Raw genomic sequence first — 23,071 nt, forward strand, 5'->3', positions numbered from 1 at the left:
TGAAACATATAAATGCATTTGGAACTGTGGGATAATGAATAATTTCTATTCATTTATTTACTCCCATTAAGTCTTGGACAGGCCTGTAATCATTAGAGATGGATTATGAGTTGAGAGTGGAGGTGTTCCAAGGTGACTGACAGGAAACTATAATGTTAGCCTCCCTGAGTCTCTGGATATAAATTGCAATTCCTTTTTGCTTCCATTCTTTTGGGATATTGTTTCACTCTGATTGGGGTTACAGTAATAGTCAGCTGAATTACTGTTGGAGTTTGATGTTTTGCTAGTCATAATGGATTTGTTTCTGCCCACACCCCTGGAATATTTGCTTTTAATTAAGCCAAAGATGGGGTAGATCTCATCTGGGCCAGGGATGGATCAGACAGTATCTAATATTCTTCCACAATTGGACAGCAACTATGATTTTAATTGGGAGTTTGTAGTCTAATTCTGTTTTGCCTTCCTTAAAGGTGATAGCAGCCTGTAGTTTCTAGAACAGGTCTTAGCTTAGTAGGGGATAAATATAGACTGGCATAACCAGGAATATATGTGTGACTATACCCCTTCCACTGCAACTTGGTCAGCTGTCCAGGAGTAAGCACCAGGTATACTTTAAACTTCTAGTTTATCTTTTTTTTTCTTTAGGTTTCTTTAGGACTAAAAAAGTCATTCTGGTGTTTACCAGGGAACTGGCAGGCTTGCCCCTAAATTTCAGGTAACAATGGGTTCACTGGGGGGGGGGGGGGGGCTTAATGGAATGGAGCCCAGCCCCTATCAGGTAGTTTCAGTTTATAATTCATCCCACTTTATCATTGCTTTGGGTGTTTCAGTCCAACAGTCCAGGCACTCATTTCTTTCAGTATCCCCCCCCCTTGTTTTTTACAATATGTACATTGACTTGGGTCTAAAGGAGGTCTAGGTAGTCTTGACACATTCCCTGGCTCCTTCTGGGGGCTTCTTTCATTATCTTCTGGCAGGTTATCCATCCTTATTTCTTTCAGCACTAGCACAATTGTCTTTCCTGACCATTTTGACAATCTCTGCTATCAAGTTTCCATTATTAGAGATTCATTGAAATACTTTTGACAACTCTGACATCTTTTCTTCAAATCCTTATAGCCTCTGGAGATTCTTTTTAATATCTGGAACTGACTGGGTAATGCTATATTTATCACTCTTGTATTCTCTGGGGTTTTGGGATCAATGAGTGTGAGTGGGTGACAAAGGCTATGTTAATCACCTGTCTGTTCTCTGGGGCTTCCAGATCAATGGGTATATAGGTTGGGTAGGCTTCTAAATGCCTCTCCAGAAACATGACAGGAATTTCAGCAGGTCCTTGCAAAAAGCTCACTAACTTTAGACAAATCTGTGGCCTTCTATTGGGCATTAAAGAGACTGTTCATTAGAATCAAGCAATAAGTGTTGGTAGCCCTTTACCTTGTTCATTGTTGGGGTCCCATTAAAGTCTGGTAGAAGAAAAAATGGTTTTCATATTTAGGGAGTCCTCAAAGGCTGTGGTCTTCCTTGCTTCCTTCCAGATTCTCTCTCCCTTCTAAGGTGAAGAAAGTTTGGAAGAGCTGTTCACACTCATCCCATGTAGGCTGGTGAGCATAAAACTCAAGAAGAAAAATTAAACCTTGGGGTTTGTCTTAGAAGGAGGAATTTTGATTTTTCCAGTTGTGAAGCTCACTAGTGAAAGAGGAAATGAACATGGGGCTGTAGGATAGATGTTATTACCTGAACTACAATCTTCTGGATCCTACATTTGTGGCACTCTGGTAGTCATGAAGATTGTGTTTCCAGGATGCCCATTCATGCTCACATATAGGGAAATTGATCCAGCAATCTGAGTCTTCTGAGAATGAAAGAATGAACCCTGGCAGCAACTTTGACATTGAGTAACCTGGTATCAGGCCAACCCACACCAAAATCTGGCCAAGCCAATTTTCAAAGCAAGCAGAGTTCCTTTGAAGAAGGGGACTCTAATTCTGATTCCTGTGCTTTGAAACCTAATTTAAAGTTTTGTAGCATGCATTCTAAGGGAGAGGTTGAAACCATTGATGTCTGCTCTCTCATGTCTGCTTGTAACTGGAAAAGATTAATGGGGACACAGAAATACAGACAAAGGATCAAGAAAACAAAAAACAAAACCAACAGACACAGGACACTGATCAATAGCCACCAAGACAAACCAGATCCTGAGGGTGTATGCCAAGGTCCCACCCATGACTTAGACTTAGGAATTTTTACATGTGCTGTATCTAGGTTTTTCCATAACTTCCCCAATTGGTGCCTCAGACTGAACAAAACTCAAAACCCTAGGTTTATCTTACCTCTAGAAGTCCTAAATACAGGTAGGCACACAAGTAGACTCTTTGAAAACAGTTTAGGGGCAAGTTGGTGAAGGATATTTAATTCTTAGGGACAAAAATTGTCCAGTAAGAAGCCTCCCCTAGGCCTGATGGCCATTATCTTCAGGACTTGGGGGTCCTCTCCTCAGGAATCATTATGGAACCTCCAAAAGATTGGTAAAGAAAGGTACACACATATCCCACCAAGAGACATAATAGGTTCTGTTGGGAGCAACCTTGCTTATACACTGAAGGCCTAAGTCAGCCATAATCAGTAATACATGCCTACTAACACAAAGTCTTGGTCTCTGTGGGAAAACACTAATCCTAGAACAGATAGCTATAGACCTTTTAGTCAAGTAGCCTTAGTAGAAAACTACCAACCTAGATAATAACAAGAAGTCATAAATCTTGTAGATAGGTAGCCTTGGTGGAAAGTACCAGTTTAGATAAGAACAAATGAATCATAGACAGAGTTATAGTGACCTGGTCCACCCTGCTTCTTCTGTGAACTTTTACGCAGCCAATACCCTGTTCTGGAAGATAGCTTTACTCCCCCTGAGAACACCTACACTCCTGCATCATCCTCCTTCCCACATCCTGCCTCTATGTGTATATAACCCCTGTGTGAAAAAAATTAAAATAGTGGTTTGATCAGACTGTAGACAAGCCATGGTTCTTTGTGTTCTCCTGTCCTCCAGTTCTCTCTTCCAGGTCCTCTGGAACCAAGTTCAATGTCCCATGGGACTGGGACAAGGTTCAATTATATGGGGCCTTTATTTTCCACCAGCGGGGTTGTCTCATACAGAGTAGTGGAGAGCAGCCACAAACTCCAGTTTGCATGAGCTTTTAAAGGCAAAAATCATAATTGTGTGACATATACAGTATAGAGTGAAAAATTATAAAAATCATTTTATAAAATGTATATAGGCTTTCTCTAAGCCTCACTTAAAGGACATGGAAATTTTCTCTGAAGCAAGCTAAAAATGTAGACTGGCTGGTTTCAGGAACCGGAAGAGAGGAATGCAAGTCATCTAGGTGGTGCTGAGAAACTAATAACCATGATGACAGGGCAGAGCCGTGTCTGAGCAACTGAGAAATAGTTGAGGAAGTGACAGAGCAGGGCCACAATGACAGGGCAAGGCCAGAGTGACATGGCAAGACCACATTTTTTTAGAAGAATGAGTATACAGAGTGTTTTCCACATGGCCCTGACTCACTTAGGTTGGGTTCCTCTGGAATTCTCCGCTATTTTTATGTTATGTTTCCTTAGCAATCCCTCATCCCCTCCTCACTCCCCTGGTTTGTGGTTTTCCCCTTTTAAAAAGCCCCTCAGCCAGCCGGTATTTGTCAGTTCAGCTCCTTCATGAGCAAACGAATTGACCATTAGCTGGCTAACTCTCCCTAATAAAGCCTCTGCTGTTTGCATCCAGATTCGGTGTCTTGCGAGTTTTTGGGTGGGTGTGACTTCCTGTGACTTGAGTGAGGGTCTCCCCAGAGAGGGGGGTCTTCAACAGAAAGTTAGCTGTGAGCATCTGCAGGAAGCAAGCAAGTGTTGTTCACAGAAGCAGAAAGATAGCAGTTATGAGTTGAGCTTTTTTGTAACCATGAGGCTGTTTACAAGAATTACTGAGAGTTTAGGTAAGGGATACATCGTATAGAAATTCATAGCTGGTCTATGTGATCAGTGAACAGTTTACCCAGGTTAATTTTAACACTTAAGTTTTTTATTAAGTAGTGGGCAGTGGTGATACATGCCTTTAATCTTAGTACTAGAGAGACGGAGGTAAGTGGATCTCTGAGTTCAAGACCATCTTGGTCTCCAGAGTGAGTTCCAGAGAAATCCTGTCTTGAAAAAACAAAAACAATAAAGCAAAAACAAACAAAAAGAACACTTTCACAAGATGGCATAACTATGGTTACAACTGTTTGGTCATGAAGTGGGCCCCGAAAATGGCAGTGCTACTGATAGTGTCCTAAGATGACAGCCCTGGTCCAACCCAGGCTGAATTTTTGTAGCCACCCAGCGGCCTAGGATAAACTGAGTTTACAGTCTAGGAGGAGCTCCTATTCTAATAAACAGAAACCTAATCCATCATTGCTCAGATATCTCTTGAGGTGGGTTTCTGTTTATCAGGAAAACCACTGCTTCTCTTCACCCACAAAAGTCAACTACCTTGGACAAATGGCTTCTAGTTCCTGATTAACCCTAACAACTACCTCAGTTCAAAGTGCCTGTGCTTAACTCCTAGGCTGTTCTGACCTGCAAGCCACCTCCCAGTGTTACCTGGCTCTGTAAAACTAGCAAGGCTTCCCCTTCCAGATGCAGTCCTCTACTGTCTAAGGCGTCCAAGCCACTTGTCTTAAATGTCTTTTCTACCCACAGAAGCGGTCTAGTTCAGTGGTTTCACTGTGCCTTGCTTATACTAACTACATCTTGCTGAGAAGAACATTCTTGTCCAGCCATCCTGCTACACCTGCAGTTTCAATAAAACCATTGTTGTAATAAACTAGAGCCTTTAAACCCTTTGTTATGAAATACCCAATTCTAGCAATTTGTGGATCACCAAGGTCAAATAGTCCTGAGACAGAGAGCAGGAATCTGCCATAAAGAACTCCAAGCCAAGAAATAAGGCAAGACAAAGTTTGTAAAGGCAAAACCAGGAATTAAGTCAAATCAGGTTAGGTCAGGGGAATTATACAAGCATGATTTCCATGTAAGAAAAGGAGGAACCCTATGTTTCATTCTCAAAAGGATAGGAAAACCATTTGTTCTATAAGGCAGGATATGGTACTGAAGGAGAGGATATATGGAGACAAGGCAACTTGACTTTCTAGTCCATTACATTTAACAGAAACTTGAGACTTCTGCCATCATCATGTCCCTGGTATGATGTAATTGTGGTTTAGGGCTTTCCAAACTCTACCAGGCTTCTCTCCAGAGTCAAGAATCTCTTGGCCATAAGCATTCTCTCAACTGCCAGCAAATATGGTTATGAGGGGATTAGATAGTGCCAAAAGCCTTTCTGGGTCCTATGGATGGAGCAAGGAGCACTGAGCTTCTAGGTCCTACCAGGGTCATGTTGGCAAGACCAGTGATGGACTGGTGGTACTTGAAGTGGAAACTTAAGGGTTCTTTGGAGAATCAGTTGTGTTGGATGGTGTTTTGCTGGGGAAAACACACACGTGAAGGAGTATTTTCCTGAAGTGGGCACAGGTGAAAGAGTAAGGCAGACTCATGAAGGAACATTTCACTGAAGCAGATACAGGAGAGAGGCTATTTTGCTAAAGCAAACACATGAAAGGACATGTGATGAAGGAGTCTTTGTTAACAACATGCATGTATTGGTATGCCTTACATTGCAAGGATGAGCTCAGTCCCATTTGTTGGAACTCCTTCAACTGGGGCTGATTGGATGCATGTGTTGAGGCAAGGCATGTAGAGGACATGTGATGTTTGGAGAATATAAATAGAACAGAGTGATGGCTTGCTGGTTCAGCTAGCTGTGCAACACTTGTGGGTCTCACAGTTTCACTGAACTTCTCTTCTCTGATAGAGGCACACCCAATGAACTTCTGGCATTTCTCAGGGTCCCTCCTGCTGCCTTGTCCAAGGCTAAGGCCTGGCTGTCTCTGCTAAGTTGTGTCACCACTGTTGCTAACCTGACTCTTATCGAACTGGACTGCTGGTGTATTCGTGAAGTGTTTGCAAGTGGATCAAGCTGCCACTGCTTGCTAGTCTGTGAACTGAACTGCAAATTTTCAGACAATACAGAAAGGAGTTGCTTCAAAGAACCTTTCTAAACAGGTATACTCCCCACCCCATGCTATCCTCCACCCCATATCCTTTCTTTCACACTACTGCAGAGTGAAAAATTATAAAAATCATTTTATAAAATGTATATAGGCTTTTCTTTAGGCCTCACTTTAAAGGGCATGGAAAATTTTCTCTGAAGCAAGCTAAAAGTGTAGACTGGCGGGTTTCAGGAACCAGCTAAACCACAAAGGGAAGAAAGGAATGTAAGTCATCTAGGTGGTGCTGAGAAACTAGTGACCACGATGACAGGCAGGGCCATGTCTGAGCAACTGAGGAATAGTTGAGTAAGTGACAGGACAAGGCCACAGTGACATGGCAAGACCACATTTTTTAGAAGAATGAGTATACAGAGTGTTTTCCACATGACCCTGACTCACTTAGGTTGGGTTCCTCTGGAATTCTCTGCTATTTTTATGTTATATTTCCTTAACAACCCCTCACCTTCTCCTCACTCCCCTGGTTTGTGGTTTTCCCCTTTTAAAAAGCACCTCAGCCAGCCCGTATTTGTCAATTCAGCTCCTGCATGGGCAAACGAATTGACCGTTAGCCAGCTAACTCTCCCTAATAAAGCCTCTGCTGTTTGCATGCAGATTCGGTGTCCTGTGAGTTTTTGGGTCACCATGACTTCCCGTGACTTGAGTGAGGGTCTCCCCAGAGAGGAGGTCTTCACTACCTCTAGAGGGTGGTGGTCTAGAGGTTAAAGCATTTAAAAACCATCATTAAAAATAGGATTTGAAAATAGATGGGCAGGTACCAGGGCTCCAGTGTCCTGGAGCTTGATATTTTCTCTGTGGTCAAATGTACCAGGAACATCAATTAACAATTAAAGAAATGCCTGATAACCTGAGTTTGATTCCTGAGACCCACATGTTAGAAAAAGAGAACTGACCCCCAACAATTTTCTGGTTTACATATGTGCAGTGTGGCACACATGTGACAAGACACATATATCTTAGTCAGGGTTACTATTGCTGTGATGAAACACCATGACAAAAAAAGCAAGTTGGGAAGGAAAGGGTTTACTCTGCTTATACTTCCACATCACTGCTTCATTTCAGGTTATTTGATCACACTTTGAGCCCTGAGACTATGTAATATAGGATTTACTGGAAATGTAGGATTTCAGGTCTCAGTTCCAACTTAAAATTGAAAGAATCCCACTGTCCCAGGACACATCCTGGGAGGAGCACATTCCTTAGTCAGAGGACACTTGCTGGATTAATATTCAGAGGAAGAAGGGAGAGGCTGATTAACTTTCCTCAGACCACAGGGGAGGGAACCCACCTGTGGGTGAGGAAGGCCCAGAGCACATAGACACATTCCAGGAAATGGGCCCAGGATGGGAGGTGGTCAGGAAGCTGGGCCCTTAACGTGGTAAACCTGGGCAAATGGAAGACACTCACTGTCATAAAAATAATGTGCGAATCTGAGTCACCTAGAGACTGGACCTGAGAAGGTCAGCCTTTGTGATTGCCCTTGTGAACTCTGTATAAAAACTGCTCTCAGCTTTGGCTCAGGGTTTCTCTTGCCTGCATGCAAGGGAGCCACAGTGCACTGGCTATTATCATTAAACCTCATGTTTTTGCAGCAAATCTCCTATCTGTGAGTGTTTCTGCAGGAGTGTGTCCCCCGGTTTTGGATCTTCGTATCCAACAAAAAAAAAACGTTTTTACTTGTGGTGTGGCTCAGCTTTAGCACACACTTTTGAACCAAGAGCTTTCTACTTGAATATTGTAAAGCTGGATTAGATAAAGTCAACCAAAGGTCAAGAGGCAGAGCAAGCAGCCAGTTGACAGGAAGTGAACATAAGAACAAAACATAGACATGAAGACGGTGTCAGGAGGTTAGAGAGACACACAGGAAATACAAGGGAGGAACATTTGGTTTGAGGGATTTTTTGAGTCATCATAGAGGAGGGTGTCATTTTGGGATGTTGGTTGAGGAAGAATGTCAGCTGTGCTTTCTGTGCCTCTCTGAGCTAGAAGGCTTTCACCCCTGCATCTGGCTCCCAAGTTTTATTGGTGAAAGCAAATGTTTGAAATTTTGTTAAGAACATTTGGCACCAACACATGACACAGCCACATGGACAGAGAAATCACACCAGCTGCAAACAAACTGAAAAGCCATCCAATTTGCTAAGTCACCTAGGAAGCCCTCAGGGAGAGAATTTAGGATGGGAAATACCATAATACAAGTCAATAGGACTGCTTTAAATGACTTGAAAATAGAAGCGGAAAATGAAAATATAAACAACTTAACTGAGATTGACATATTACCAATTATAGTTACTATCAGTCTGACAATTCATATTTTATCCTTAATAGCCATAGTGAGTTTTTTGTGCCAAATATGAAAAGTGGATTGATAAGATACAAGCCTTTGAAAAACTTATAAATGAAAATAAGAAAAATTGAAACAGACAAATGAATTTAGACAAGAACCTACCATGTTAACCACATGGTGAAACTGAAGCAGAGCATCCCAAGGTTGTTAGAAAACTAACCTTACTTTATTCAGTTACTATACAAGACCTACCAGCAGATGATGGGCACCCCCAAGGTTATGATATATTTGGATGGAATCCTATAGACATATTAGATTTGAAAGTGTTTATGGAAGTAATCATTTCCTATAGTTTGCATTTAGCCTATGTGAAGCAGATATAAAATTCATGGGCAACTCAGAACAGAATTATCCCCAAGTCTGGAAAGATTTGGCAATAGTAATATTGGAAGCTGGTCCTCAGTTACAGTGTTGGAAAATGGAAGCAAAAATGTTGGAAAGAGGAAGCTAGGGCCATAGAACAATGAAATAGCACTAGAAGTATTACTATTTCCCAAGATCAGTTGCTAAGAGAATGTCAATATGCTGAGCTGGAATTTGATGATCACACCTTGGTGCTATGCCATTTAGTAGTTTTCAATGCGTGGGACAAGGTTTCCTGAAGAATCAGGAAAGAAGTCTGAGTCAGTTAACTAAAATGATACAAGGCTACAAAGAAACCCTCACTGATTTTTTTTTTAAAGATTGACTTCAGTTATAAATAGAGGAGTATCAGATTCCCAAGTCAGATAAATGTTAACTGGATCTTTGATTTTTGAAATGCTAATTCAGGATGCAAAAGGATGAATAGACCTTTAGAGGCAAGATCGCCACTAATAGATGAATGGACTAGAAGTACAGCTGGTATTTAATCTCATATGTATAATGCTACTGTAATAGGAAAAGTAATTTCTAAAAGTTTTAAGAAAAATAAAAATACCAAATGTTTTTATTGTGGTGAGAAGGGTCATTTAAAAAGGGACTGTAGGCAAGGTGTTTCTAGAAACAATGTTTTTTTGAGAGACAATCCAAAAAGAAGGCCCCCACCTTCTGAAGTATGCAGAAGGTGTGGCAAAGGCTGGCATTGGACTAATGAATGCAGATCAACAAGGAGCAAGCAAGGTAACCCTTTGCCATTAGGAAATGTCCTAGGGGGCCTCTTATAGGCACTAATATCAAATTTGATTCAATCATTCCCTGTCAAAGTCTAGGAACTCAGCCACAGAACAATTAAAGGATTCAATGCCTGTTGTTAAAAACAGCAAAGCTCTGAATACAATCAAGGACAGAACAGCTTCAGTAGGTAAAAGATTCAGGAGAGACCAAAACACAAGTATTTTGGCAAACTGCTATAAATGATCAGAGACCATAGCTAAGAAATACAAATAAGTTACATTGAAATGGAAGGTTTAGTAGACATAGGAGCAGGTGCAACAATAATTACACCAAAATCTTGGCATCCAGATTGGTTGCTTCAGGGGGTATATATTCAGCTTCTATGGATTAGAACTTTATCTCAGGTAAAATGAAGTACAAGATGAGTAGAATGACAAATAGGAAAATTAAAGCCATATGTGGCTAACATAGCCATGAATTTATAGGGACATGATTTGTTGCAGCAATGGAAAATACAGATTACCATCCCTCCAATCTCAGAAACAAACTATAAAATAAAAAATGCTTCTGAGAAAAAATATCAAAAGGTATTATCAAGAACAGTCACAGACTGTCTGGGTTGTCCATAAGCAGGACAGGACAGGTGTTGGTCTTTCAAAGGTACCAACAGCCCTACCTTTAAAATGGTAACTGACAAGACTGTATGGATAGATCAATGGTCTATGACAAAAAAAAAGGACAGGTACTAGAACAGCTAGTACAGGAGCAGCTAAATGTTCAACATATTAAAGAATCTATCAGCTCATGGAATTCCCCTGTGTTATAAAAAATAAATCAAGAAAGCGGAGAGTGTTAAGATTTAAGAGTCATAAATGAGATGATTCAGCCAATGGGCTCCTTACAACTTGGAATCCCTTTGTCTTCTTTTTTTAATCTAAATAATGGCCTGTGATAGTAATTGATTTAAAGGATTACTTTTTCATAATCCTTTTGCATGGGCATTATAGGGAAAGATTTGCTTTCTCAGTACCTACTTATAATAACAATTATCCTATAAAGGTATCGTTGGAAAGTCTTATCACAAAGAATGTTAAACATCCTACCTTGTGCCAATATGTTGTACAACAGCTGTTAGAAATAATATGGAAACAGTTTCCTCAACCTAAAATTTACTATTATATGAATGATATCTTACTGGCTGATTCAGACGCAGATACCTTAGAGAAAAAATGTTTGATGAAGTAAAGAGAATTTTGCATTGCTGGGGATTACAAATTGCTCCAAAAAATACAGAAAAAGGAGATTCTGTTAATTATCTAGGTTATAAGATAGGTCTAAAGAAATATTCATCCACAGAAAGTATGAATCAGGAGAGATCAATTACAAACTCTTAATGATTTTCAAAAATCAATGGGACATATTGACTGGTTATGTCCTACAATTGGATAATGACTCAAGAGCTAAGTAATTTATTTTAAACAATACAAGATGATAAGAACTTAAACAGTCCACAAAAAATATCAGCTGTTGTGGCCCTCCCTTTTTCCTTGGAGCTGTTGGCCACTAACCTGAAAAGACTAATGGAACAAGGTTTGGATGGCCATGAATACCTACAGATTAGCTTCTGGGATCAGCTTCAGTGACACAGCTCAACTTTATTCAGGGTGAACAATGGTTATATAGATCTTGGGGAATGGGTAGGGATTCCCAGGGTGGATATACATTATTGGCTAGAGTGAGAATGTTTCATTTACATGAAGAGGAATTCCAAGAACCTGTTGGAGAGGTTCTTATTGGGAGAGAGGAACATGTAATATGGCTATAGGCTATGTGACTTCCCTCAGAGGTTCCTCTGGGTTACAGGAAGGAAGAGCTGATTAGTCATAACATATTACCTAATTATCATATGGCAAGAAAGGCTGAGCAGGACTTCTGTGCAGAGTCATGCAGCACTTGCAGGAAGGTTTGTGCACGGTCATCCTCTAGATACGGTCACACGTGTGCTCAGTGATACTCTCCAGATACATCAGACAGAGAGGAGCGAGATCCACTGAGAAAGGGAACCCTCCATTTTGCAGCAAGCTTGGAGAGCTTATCTGGACATGGTGGACTACAACCTTAATAACCGGGTCTTTTGACAAACTGAGGCTGAGGGAGAACCGGCTCGAGTAAAAACGAAGTTACAGAATGCACATGTGAATCTCTTGGATCCAAAGCTGGATTGTATTTTAGTTATTTTGTCCTCCATTATTCTCCCACAGGAATTCTTACATGGAGAGAAGATAATATCTTAGAGTGAATTAATTTTAGCATACAAACAGAATAAAAAAGAAAGGCCTATGTAGAAAAGGTTTCTGACTTGATTCTGAAAGGAAAAATGAGACTTTGTCAGTTAGGTGGCACATGCTTTTAATCCCACCACCTAGGGAAAAAACTCAGATACAACTCCTAATTGGTATTTTTGCACACTAGAGAAATTACACATCATATTTACAGATTATTATAAAACCCTCTACAGGGCTACTAGAAAGGCAGCTAATGTCCAATGGGGACAGGAACAAAGAACAGCTTTTGTGACATCCAGTAAGCTCATCTCTGCCATGCAACCCTGATACTGATACCCTAATTACGGATATCATATTCATTAGTGAATTGACAACTGGGGACTCTTCATAAAGCAAAAAGAAGTCCATCACATTTACCTGTTGGCTTCAATTGCAAACAGAGAATAAATTCTCTTTGAGAAACAAATCTAGACATTTTATGAGGCATGAGGAACCATATATTCATTCATTTCCAACCACCCTATGGTCATAAAAGTTCTTCTTATAATGATGGATTGGATCCATTCAAAGGCAGATTCCTTGTTCTTTGGAGCAAACCCATGTTCTTAGCCATAGAAGGAAAAGTAATATAGTGTGAAGTAGAAACTTACAGTTTTGGAAACTCAGTTATGTCAAAGACTATCTTGCTGAAGTAGACACAGGTGAAAGGATGTTTCGATAAAGCAAGCATGTGAAAGGATGTATGATGAAGTATTCTTCACTAAGGACACACATGTATTGGTTTGCCTTACATTGCATTGCTGAGCTCCACTTGTCATATCTTCATAGAAAGAAACACACCAACAACTTGTGGTGTTCTAGCAGCTTCTTGCCGCTTCTTTGGACTCAGGCCAATTGGCACAGTGATGTCAACTGGTACAGACTCATGTGCTGAGGCAAGACCCGTGAAAGAACACATAATATCTAGACAGGGTATAAGGAGGACTCAACGGACTGTGAGAGAGGCTTGCTTAGCTAGCTTTTTGGTGTCATGTCTTTGGCTTCACTGATCTTCACTTCATCGAGAGAAACACAGCAGTGAACTCCTAGCATTCTTTCTGATCTTGTTCACTCTCGCTGGCTCATGCCAATTCAGCGGAGGCCTGGCTGTTTCTGCTGGGTCATGCCACTACTGCTGATTCCTGTCTTGACATTACTGAATTAGCCTGCTCATATATTTGTGAAGTGTTTGTAAGTAGATTGAGTTGCCACTGCTGAGTCCTATGAACTGAACTGCTGACTTCCTGACAGTACAGATGGAATTTGCTCCAAAGAACAATTTCTAAACAGGTTCACTTCTTCCATATCCTAATAACCTTTCTTTTCTACTACCTCTGGTGGGTAGTAGTCTAGAAGAGAGGTTAAACACATATTAAAAGAACGCATATTAAAAGTAGGTTTTGAAAAACCTCCAATATTAGAACTGGTACCTATCAGAACTTCTTCATTATCAGGATGTGGCAGCAAAGAGCTCTGTGCCTTTTTACACTGAAATAGCTCAGTTGTCTATAATCTTCATCCCTAAACCACTAACTCCTTCCCTCAAAACAGGCACCTATTGAACTGTGGGGACCAATAGAACGATCACAGCATTTGGCTAACACATGGCTAACATCAGCCACTGATGGAAGCAAAACTAATAGAAAGTAGCAACTATCAACCGAGGGATGCAATGGCCAATACTAAGGACAGAACCACAAAATCAGTGCAGCACATTGGCTATGAGAAAATCAACTAAGAAAGCAAAAGGAAAATCTCTATCTTCTCCAATTCACAGTGCAAGTGCAATGGTACAGTTATATGGCCATTAGAATGGAAAGCCACTCACTGGCAGATCAATGATAAAGATATCTGGTCATGGGAGGCATGCATGGAAATGGCAAAACTGAAGACCACAGGACAAGTGAAACATCTGAAGAAAGAGGACATCATCAAGAGAATACCAAGAAAGAGTATAGTATCTCCCATCTACAGCTCATCTCTGCTGCCCTCTACAGGCAAAGGAGGCAAATGGTCTTTATGTGGTCCCAATACAGTTAAAATTAAAGCTGATTTTGGGGATAGAGCATGGCTCTCTCCTGTAAACCCACACATGCTGCTTGTTAAAGGAAAATCCAAAATCTCTGTCTCATATCAGAAGAGCCACCTTGTATGAAACAGATAAAAACCAAAAATAAGGCACTATTCTGTTACCACTAGTCTCATAATGTTTTGGTTTTCATTTGACTCTTTAAAACTTCTCTTAAGGTATAAATATTATCTCAAAATGTATAAGATTATTATGTGTATATAAACTTTCTGTCAGGGTACTAATACAGAGTACTAATTCTAGAAATAAACTTCATCTAGCTTCCTGTGCGTGTTTTCAGGTTTGAGTTTGAAGCAGGTAACTTAGTAACAGAACCTGTACCTCGGATGCACTTAGTAGGTTGTAGTCCTCAAGCCTTTGGAACTTTACTGAACGTGACGTCTAAATGTTTAGGTTTCTACCATGCCTAACCGTAACCTCCGGGGTCTCCGAGATGATGAGGCCCTGCAAAGATGAATCCACCTGCATTGTGGGAGCACTAACCACTGGGAAAAACGGCCTCATGCTTGCCTGTTGCCAGGTTCTGCGCAAACAGTGGACACCTGTGTTCTACTTGGGCCGTATTGCTACTAAACTGAGTCTAGCATGGCTGTCCTCTGAGAGGCTCCATCCAGCAGCTGACTCTGATGCAGACACCCACAGCTGTACAGTGGACAGAGCTTAGAGACTCTTGTAGAAGATTAGAAGGAAGGATTGCAGGCCCCGAAGGGGACAGGAACTCCACAGGAAGACCAACAGAGTCAACTAATCTAGGCCATCTGGGCTTTCGGAGAATGAACCACCAACCAAAGAACATACATAGGCTGAACCTAGGCCTCTCTGCACATATGTAGCAGATGTGCACCTAGCCTTTCAGAGACTTGCTGTGCCAGGTTGGGGGGATACCCAGGGGGGTCCCCATACTACCCCCCCAACCAGAAGAAAAGGGGAGAGGAGATGGGGGATAGGGGAAGGATTATGGGATGGGGTGACTGGGAGGGGGGCAGTGAGCAGGATGTTAAGTAAAAAAAATAAAAATACTAATTGTTACAAATGACCTGTCATATCTCTGCTCTACAGTTAACCTTAGGTTTCATAGGCAATGCTTCATGCTTGACAACATCTAATGTAATTTCCAAAAATTTCCTGCAATACTTTCACCCTCAGCCTATCCTATCCAAAAGCCTACTTGACACTGCAGGTAACCTGTTTAACCTGTGCTTCTGTACTCAGAAAAACACATGGCCTCAGGCAGACTACAGTAGTCCGACCTTGTACGTTACTGTTCACGTTTTCTCAAGGTGTACACTTACAAAGGCCCGAGTGCTCACTACATGTTCCTTCCTGGCTTCCAGCCCACCATGTGCCAGAGGCTCTCACTGACCTCTCCCCTAGTAAGACAGCGGAGCTGGGACAGCAGTCCTAACGACTATTATCTTGGTAAGAGGTGAACTTGCAGTGTCACAGGTGACTCAAAAAAAAAAAAAAATCTCTGGTGAGAGAGGACACCTACAGTCTTCCACTGAAATGCTTCACATCAGGTTGAAATCTCTGAGATAGTTCTACAAAATTGGAGGGGGACTAGATTTATTGTTTATGTTTTGGGGAGATCTATGTGTATTCGTGGGAAAAGCTAGCTGTTTCTATGCAGGTATATAAGTCCTCATTTAAAGCAGCTTTAAAAAGGTCAAAGACAATCTAAATAAACATCAGAAGCAAAGAGAGAGCAACAGTTCCTGGTCCCGTTGCTGGTTTGATTGCAGTCCTCATACATATGGCTCTCAATTTCCCTCATTCTCCTCCTAGGACTTCTACTCCTCCAGCTCTAACCAACTGGTTGTCAAACTTCCTTAAACAACTAATAGCCTTGCTCCTAAGGGCCTAGTACAACTGTGCCACCCAGAGATAATGAGTCAATGCTTTGACTTATGTAAGACCAGTGGAGAATAAACCAAGCTAATCCCATTTTGCTTTAGCTGACTCCATTTTGTGTGCTTCGTACAACTATCCTCCCAAGCCTCACTAACCACAACCCGCTTAGCAGAACATTCACAATGCTGACAGGATACATTATACCAAGATGGGGGCCTGAGTACAGATCACTGGATGGTCCTCAAATAGGTCAGACTCACAGCCAAAGGGAGGACAGGAAGGGTCAGCTCAAGACTCCCAGCCTGCACATTTACCACAGCCTGTCTGGAGTGCATCTATGCTAACTCTACCTTGTCCAGAGGTTGGGACCACGACTGAAAGTGGAGACTATTGAGAGATATCCTTGTTGGTTGTTCAAATTTTTATTAACAAAACCTGTTTATTTGGGGGGTGGGTATAGGCAAGGGTGAGTAAACTTGAGTCTCACCCCAGCACTGAATATGGAGAGAGGAGACAGACAGTGACAAAGGGAAAGCAGAGACCCTTTGATAAGGGCAAATGGAAGCCAAAACGTGGATGGCAAGGATCAAACTAAGGGCAGTAGAATAAACAGATGAACGGAGGAACAGAAAGCTGGCAATGCAGGGCCACTCCCCTAACTGAATGCAGGGTTGAGGCTCTGGGCTGGTGCAGTCAGCGGTCAGCACTAGAGCGAAGGTCGGTAGTGAGTGGATCGTGTTGGATCGTTTGGTGCAGCATCAGGGCAAGTAGTCCTGCTCTGTTGGTCATGGCTGTGCGAACATTACGTTCCTGCTCAAACAGCTCGTCCAGCTTGTACCACTGCCAAGGAAGTGGGGGGGAGCATGAGAAGCCACTCCGGGAGCCCAGGAGGGCTCCAGTCACACCCAGTGTTAAACCTACCACCCGCACGCGCTCCAAGTCCACTTCCGCACGCCGAAGCTTCTCCCAGCAATAATGGCGGTTACACTGGCGCTTGGGCAGGCGGCAGAAGTCACCTGTGAGCTCAAAGACATCGCGTACTAGTGGACACCCACAGACCTCATCAGCTGGCACCTGCAGAGACACAAAGGGTAGGCGTGATTACGTGAGGGGGAGTGGAGAATCTGAAGGACAGTGAAAAGGAGACAAAGGGTAGGAATAGGAGATGGCTCAACAGTAAAGGGAGGGACCAGAAGCTGACAGGAAGAAAGAAGGAAGAAAGAGAGGGAAAGACCACACAGATGTGAGACAGGAAGCAGGGTAGGACAGGATGCAGGGGACTTGAGGAGAAACCTTACTTTGGGGTCCCGTGAGTGCTCAGGACATAGCACCTGGAGCCGCTTACAGTATGTTTTGCTCTGAGGGTTGTAGACATCACAGAAGAGTCGGGTAGCCCTGGTTGAGGTTAACAGGAGAGTGGCCTTGAGTAACTCCAGGACCACATCAAAGGCCCATACCCATTTCCAGCCCACCCGTAACCACCCTTCTCTTAACTCCACAGCCGCACTCACCCCTCAATGCGTGTGGGGTACATGGACCCAAAGGATGTCTGGCTCTCATACTGCAAGGATGAATACAAATAAAAGGACTTTGGGGTGCCCTCTCATGATACTACCAAGCAACACATCTGTCCTGTGGGCCACAGGCACCCCTGAAGTATCCACTCCCTTAGAATGGCCTCCTGACCTTGGCATAGCAACGCTCCATGTGACGCAAGGCAACTCGTGGGTTGATGGGATGCCCACAGGAGACGCAGAAGATCTGCAAATCTGTGTCATCGCTGTCATTCTCGTTGTTCTGCAGAGGTTGAAAGAATGATGAGGCCAGGCAGGACATCATACTGGGGCCTGCCGCTCTGCCGCTTCTTTACCTCCTCGTCCTCTCGCACAGCTTGCTGCTTAGCACGAAGAATGATGGCCTCCAGCTCGTGGAATCTGCGCTCCATCTCCTGAAGGCGGGTGCGGGCACTCTGCTGCTCGCGGCGGATCCGTTCAAGCAGCTTCTTGCCATGCTCTTCAGCGATGCAGGGGCTTTGCTGCCATTGCTGGATACGCTGGGGAAGGATCTCATATATTCGGCTGTAGGGAGATAGTGAAGTGCAGGCAGAGAAGCACCAGAGGCAGTGAGTGAGATGACCAAGGACAGGGAACGATGCGCTACCCAAACAGGTGCAATGCTGAAGGGAGGGGGAGGGGCAGGTGGTGATTGAATAGTACATAGACAACTAACCGTGGGTAGCTATATGGAGGGAAAGTCTGTCCATACCCCATGCTTTACTTCCTGACCCCCTTCAGTGGCCCAGGAAAGACTCACTTGGCTGCCAGCTTCATGCCACAGTCATCTGAACAATACTTGGACCCAGGCTGGGCGGCGCGCACACAGCCAGGCCCCAGGCACTGTGGTAGAGATGCAGGGTCCTTGGCGTCAGCCCTCTCCGGATGTTTCCACTTGTCTTTATGTTTCTGCTTCTGTCGATGCCGTTTATATCTCTCCTCCTTCTAGAGGGCAAGACATGGCATGTCAGGGTTCCACAGCGGTCAGCCTCAGACTTTGTCTGCTCTCCACTCCAGATGTTTGGCTCTGTCTCCATCTCCCTCCCTGCACCATCCTCTTCCTTTAACACCCATTTTACCCTCTCCATCACCTTCTTCTCAGACTTCTTCTCTCGACGCTTCACATGCTTCACTTTCACTGCCCGTTTCCTCAGTGCAGGATCCAGGAATGGGGACTCTTCTGCATCACTCATCCAGGGCTGCAAGCAGGGCATGCACTGACCCACCGGACAACTCATGGCCACGCCTACCTACTCATTTCCCAAGCAGCCTGTCCACCCTCTGCCCTGCTTTCCCACTCTGTAACTTCACCTTCTCCCCTTCTTCCCCCACCACAGGATGATCCTGTTACTCACTAGGCCGTGATCATCAAAGGCCCCAGCACAGAAGTCCTGGTACAGATCAGGGTCCAATGCTAGGTCCTCATCTGAAAGTGGCTCAGGTGTTGCTGTAGCCTCTGGTGGCTCCTTAACCACTGATGACAACACTGTCCCCTCATCTTCACGGATACGCCCCAGCTTCTGGGATTGCTGTGGCTGCTGTTGAGTGGGTGGTGGCCGGCGGGGCCTTGGCAGGGCCTCTGAGGGTGTCACCGGCGAGAGCTGCGGGGCAGAATCTCAGGACTGGCCCTGACCGCCCTGCCCGCAGCCCTGCCCCGCCCTGGGGGGCTGGACTCACCGAGGAAGGGAAGTACTTGTACGATTCCTGTGCGCAGGAGGAAGGCCTAGGTCAGCCCCAGGAAAATGGAGGGCTGCCCTGTCCTAGCCCCATTTACTTATCCTTGCTTTGCCTGGTCTAACAAACGTAGTTTTATCCCTCCCCTCACCACAAAGATATGCTCCGTCCTACCCAGTTGTGCCCTGGCAAGCCTTACAACCTACAGCTATATGGCCCCTCCCAGAGCTTTCATCTGAACATGCCAGGCCCCTCCCACCAGTCTGAACATAACAAGCTCCACCCCCACCCTCACTGGCTCATTTGTAGCTCAAGCAGCCCTACTTGGGCCTCCCAGCCATGCTCTATCTGATCCTGCCCAGCTCTGTCCATGCTCACCCGTGCCCGCAGTTGACACTGGCGAAGCCGGCACTTCTGCCGGATCTTGTTGGGGCCCCCAAACTTCTTCATGTCACGGCAGAAGTCACAATGGCCACAGTCCTCCGTGCGACGGCATGCCTCACACTCACCACACATCCGAGCTGACCGTTTGATTTGTTGCTGCTGCTGCTGTTGCTGGTGATGCTAGGAGACGATATCCAGGGTAGAGATCAGGAGAGAGATGAGGCCCAGAGCAGCACTTTCCCCCACCCCAAGCTCTGCAGCTACTCACCTGGCTAGGTGTGGCCACCAAGGGCTGTGGAGAAGATTTGTGGGGCGAAGCAGAGCCCCGAGCAAGCATGGCCCCAACCCCTGTCCCTGACCCTGCCCGGCGCTGCAGTTCTGGATCTGAAGCAGGCCTCTTGCGCCCTCCTCCCTCATCCCGGGGCTCACTGCCGTCCCGCTCACTGCCATCCCTCTCCCGGCACTTTTTGTGGCGGTAACGAATCTCCAGCTTCGGGTCCTTCTCTGTGAGGCAAAGAGTGGGGCCAAGGTGGGTTTGTAGGAGAGGTTTGAATGGTTCCAGAACCTCTTTCTCTTTTCCTGCCCCACCTACTTGTTTGGCTCATGCTATAGGAGAGAGCTGCCCCTTCCTTTAGGACCCTCCACAATTGCTTACGTTGGAGCTGGCATTCCGATTCGCCACAGACCAACCATCACTCTGGCCACACAGGACACCATTATTACCCAGGATCCCTCCCATCAGGGCTCCTCTTCATCTCTCGGAGCCCACTTCCGCCCCTGCTCATCCACAGGCCTTACCTCGGCACTCGCGACAGTACCATTCCCGGATGGCCTTGGCCATCTTCTCAGTGATCCGGATGCAGTCCCCATGGAACCACTCGTTGCAGTTGTCACATCCACTGCATATGACAGAGCAAGTAGAAGAGATGTGAGGGGGATGCTTCATCAGGGGTCCCCATCCCCGGCCCGCATCAGCCCACCCGCTTCTCCCTAGCTCACATCATGAAGCAATTGATGTCCGGTTTTCGGCAGATGCAGTAGATGGGTGCGTTCTCCCCATTCTCAGACTTGCTGTCCTCCCCAGCATCTGGAGGTTCCAGGTCTGAGCCATCTCCTTCCTGTGAGACCCACCCCCATGATGGCTCCTTAATTCCACCCCCTACACACACACTTACAGCTCCACCATGGTTCGCCACAAATTCCAACTGTGTCTTAGGACTTCCCATTAGCCTTTCCATTATAGTTCCCCCAGACCCTGCTCACCTAACCCTGGGCCTCATTACTTTGCCTATACTTCTCCATCACTCAGACCTCCTCCCATCACACACCCATCCTGTCAAGCATCCTGTCACTCTGACTGTTCATCAAATACACTTACCACACTGTCCCCTTCAAGAGTTCTAGGCGGATAGCACTTAATTTATTCTGCTGTCGTCCCATCCCGGCTTCCCACAAGTGTCTAGAACTTAGCTCATGGACCCCACCCCCGATGACGGTTCTCCAGAGCCTGTGCAAATACATTCATGGCCAAGTCCTTATCTCTCTGACGAAGGAACTTCGCGTGAAGGTTTCCCCCAGAACTGCCATCTGGAGTCCCCACGGAACTTCCACTATGGACCCCTCTACAACGGTTCATCAAAGAACTCACAGATGGTTCACCTCAAACCCCATCACACCCCTTCACTCACTGGCCCAGAGACTGGGCACACAGCTCGCCCCGTGCGCCTGCCAACAGGCAGCGGTTGCCAACCCCCACGACCTCTGCCTCTGAACCCCGATCCGACCAGGTACTCACCATATCTCAGCTCACAGAGCACCCGCTCTGGACCCCGCGAAGCTGAACAAGCTCCTCGGCAGCGTCCGCGGCGGTAGCAAAGGCGCCCGCAACTACTTCCGCCACTGGTCCCGCCTCCGCGGCCCCGCACTTTTACTCCTTACGCCCGGCGCGACCGCTTAGCAGCAAACAAATAGGTTGCCCACCTAGAGCCGCGAATGTCTCTCTGAAGCCGCCATCTTGACCACCGAGTCCGTAAGACAGCGGAGACCATACGTTCCGGGGAAGTATGGCCGCGCCTACAGTTCAGGGCCTCCGAGCGCGCCGCCACCTTGTCAGTCAAGTCCGTACGGTGGCCGCCAGAGGGCAATATGGCCGCGTTTGCTTCGACGTTACGACGCAGATGTCGTCAGCTGCTTAGCGTCATCAGGCGGACTCCAGTCGTTCCTAGGCAACAAATAGTAGCTTCCGGATCACGGCTTCCAAAGGGCGTGGCCATCTTGATACTTAGTACAGTGACTGCTGCTGCCACAGACTGGGTAATCCTGTTTCTGTCTAGATGTCCAGCCCATCATTTGCCCTTCGATGCTTATCAATGGGATGCCAGGCCTCCGTAGGGGAAATAAATGAGTCAGTACGTGCCCCAGTTGTTTCTCCACTTTTATCTACCTCCCCCATCATGTTTTTCAGGTAGATCGGGCTGGTTTTTTTGGACAGTCTCTCTAGTTTTAGCTGTGATTCAACTCACTGTGTAGATTAGGCCTTCGTCAAACTCACAGAAATCCACCTGCCTTTTCCTCTCAAGTACCGAGATTAAAGTCATGAGCGATCACTTCTAGCTAAAAATAAAATAAAATAAATAAATAAATAAATAAACAAGTTTTAACTTCTTAAGCATGTTGGCATATGTTGGTAATACCATCACTGATGGGGCTGGGGTTAGAAGATGCAAATTAATAAAGCCTGTCTAGAGTTCAAGTCCAACTTGGACAATTTTGAAACCCTTTTGGGGATGTAGGGGGATGGAAAAGGGAAAAAAAGAAAGAGAGAGAGGAAGAGAAGAGAGAAAAGAAAGGAAGAGAAGAGAAGAGAAGAGAAGAGAAGAGAAGAGAAGAAGAGATGGGTGTATAGCTAGCTCATTAAAAGCCAATACTAACACAATTTTAGTTACATAGCCCTGAAGTGAAAAGGAGGTGCCAGGTATAATAATTCCCTAGTAAAAGTACACAGGGCCTTAGTTCAATTCCTAGTATTACAAAAACAAATGATGAAAAGAATTCTCATGCCACATTTTATCCATTTCTTTGTCTGTTTTGTTAGGCTTTTTTTGAGATAAGAATCTTTAGCCCAGGATGAGTTTAAACTTCCACTTCTGTCACATGGTAAGTCCACCAGAGAACATACACAGACATTCTTAAAGTTGACTAGAAAGCCTTTATTTACTGCCGCTGGCTGCAAGAGACTTTCCCAAATCATGTAGCCCCAAGCCTCACTGCTGTTGGTCTTTTAAGCACAAAACCACATTTGGGGTTGACACACTTTAGTTAACAAGACTAGTTAGCAAGAAGCAGAACTACAAAGGCCAAAAAGCAAGGTTAGTACATTGTGGGACTTTCCCAGACACATCCAGATCAATGACTCAGGCTTTGGTTCTGTTTTGGAAGGTAGACTAGGTCTTTGTTCCTGTTGGGTTCCGAGGCCTGAATGATGTTTTTATTTTGGTGTCAGTTTTGTGGAGACATGTTACACCTCCAGAGTGCTAGGATAAGAGACGTGTGCTGGGGTGTTGAGGATTGAACACCCAGGCAAGCACCGT

General features: G+C 44.8%; 1 protein-coding gene across 2 annotated transcripts; it reads right to left on the bottom strand.

Annotated features, from left to right (window-relative positions):
* Positions 1 to 16,273: 16,273 nt before the first annotated feature.
* Positions 16,274 to 21,606, bottom strand: Cxxc1 (CXXC finger protein 1). Of its 2 annotated transcripts, none has more exons than XM_034518409.2 (15): positions 21,277 to 21,606; positions 20,481 to 20,599; positions 20,280 to 20,380; positions 19,750 to 19,985; positions 19,476 to 19,661; positions 19,101 to 19,127; positions 18,779 to 19,024; positions 18,515 to 18,622; positions 18,184 to 18,368; positions 17,741 to 17,948; positions 17,557 to 17,667; positions 17,382 to 17,431; positions 17,169 to 17,265; positions 16,792 to 16,944; positions 16,274 to 16,710 (listed from the first exon to the last, which is right to left on the bottom strand). In XM_034518409.2, the coding sequence occupies exons 1-15, from the start codon at positions 21,277 to 21,279 to the stop codon at positions 16,564 to 16,566; spliced, it is 1,977 nt and encodes a 658-aa protein (XP_034374300.1). In that variant the 5' UTR covers positions 21,280 to 21,606; the 3' UTR covers positions 16,274 to 16,563. The 2 variants fall into 2 exon arrangements, with proteins under 2 accessions (XP_034374300.1, XP_034374298.1); XM_034518407.2 differs by having other exon boundaries at positions 18,503 to 18,622; positions 21,277 to 21,602.
* Positions 21,607 to 23,071: the final 1,465 nt, after the last annotated feature.

This window comes from Arvicanthis niloticus, chromosome 14 (assembly GCF_011762505.2).
Source record: "Arvicanthis niloticus isolate mArvNil1 chromosome 14, mArvNil1.pat.X, whole genome shotgun sequence".
NCBI classification, from domain to species: Eukaryota; Metazoa; Chordata; class Mammalia; order Rodentia; family Muridae; genus Arvicanthis; species Arvicanthis niloticus.

Coding starts and splice junctions, on each gene's coding strand:
- Cxxc1 (XM_034518407.2), bottom strand. Junction 16,945..17,168: donor AGCACTCACGGGACCCCAAA/GTAAGGTTTCTC, acceptor GTGTCTCTGCAG/GTGCCAGCTGATGAGGTCTG. Junction 16,711..16,791: donor ACTTGGAGCGCGTGCGGGTG/GTAGGTTTAACA, acceptor CTTCCTTGGCAG/TGGTACAAGCTGGACGAGCT.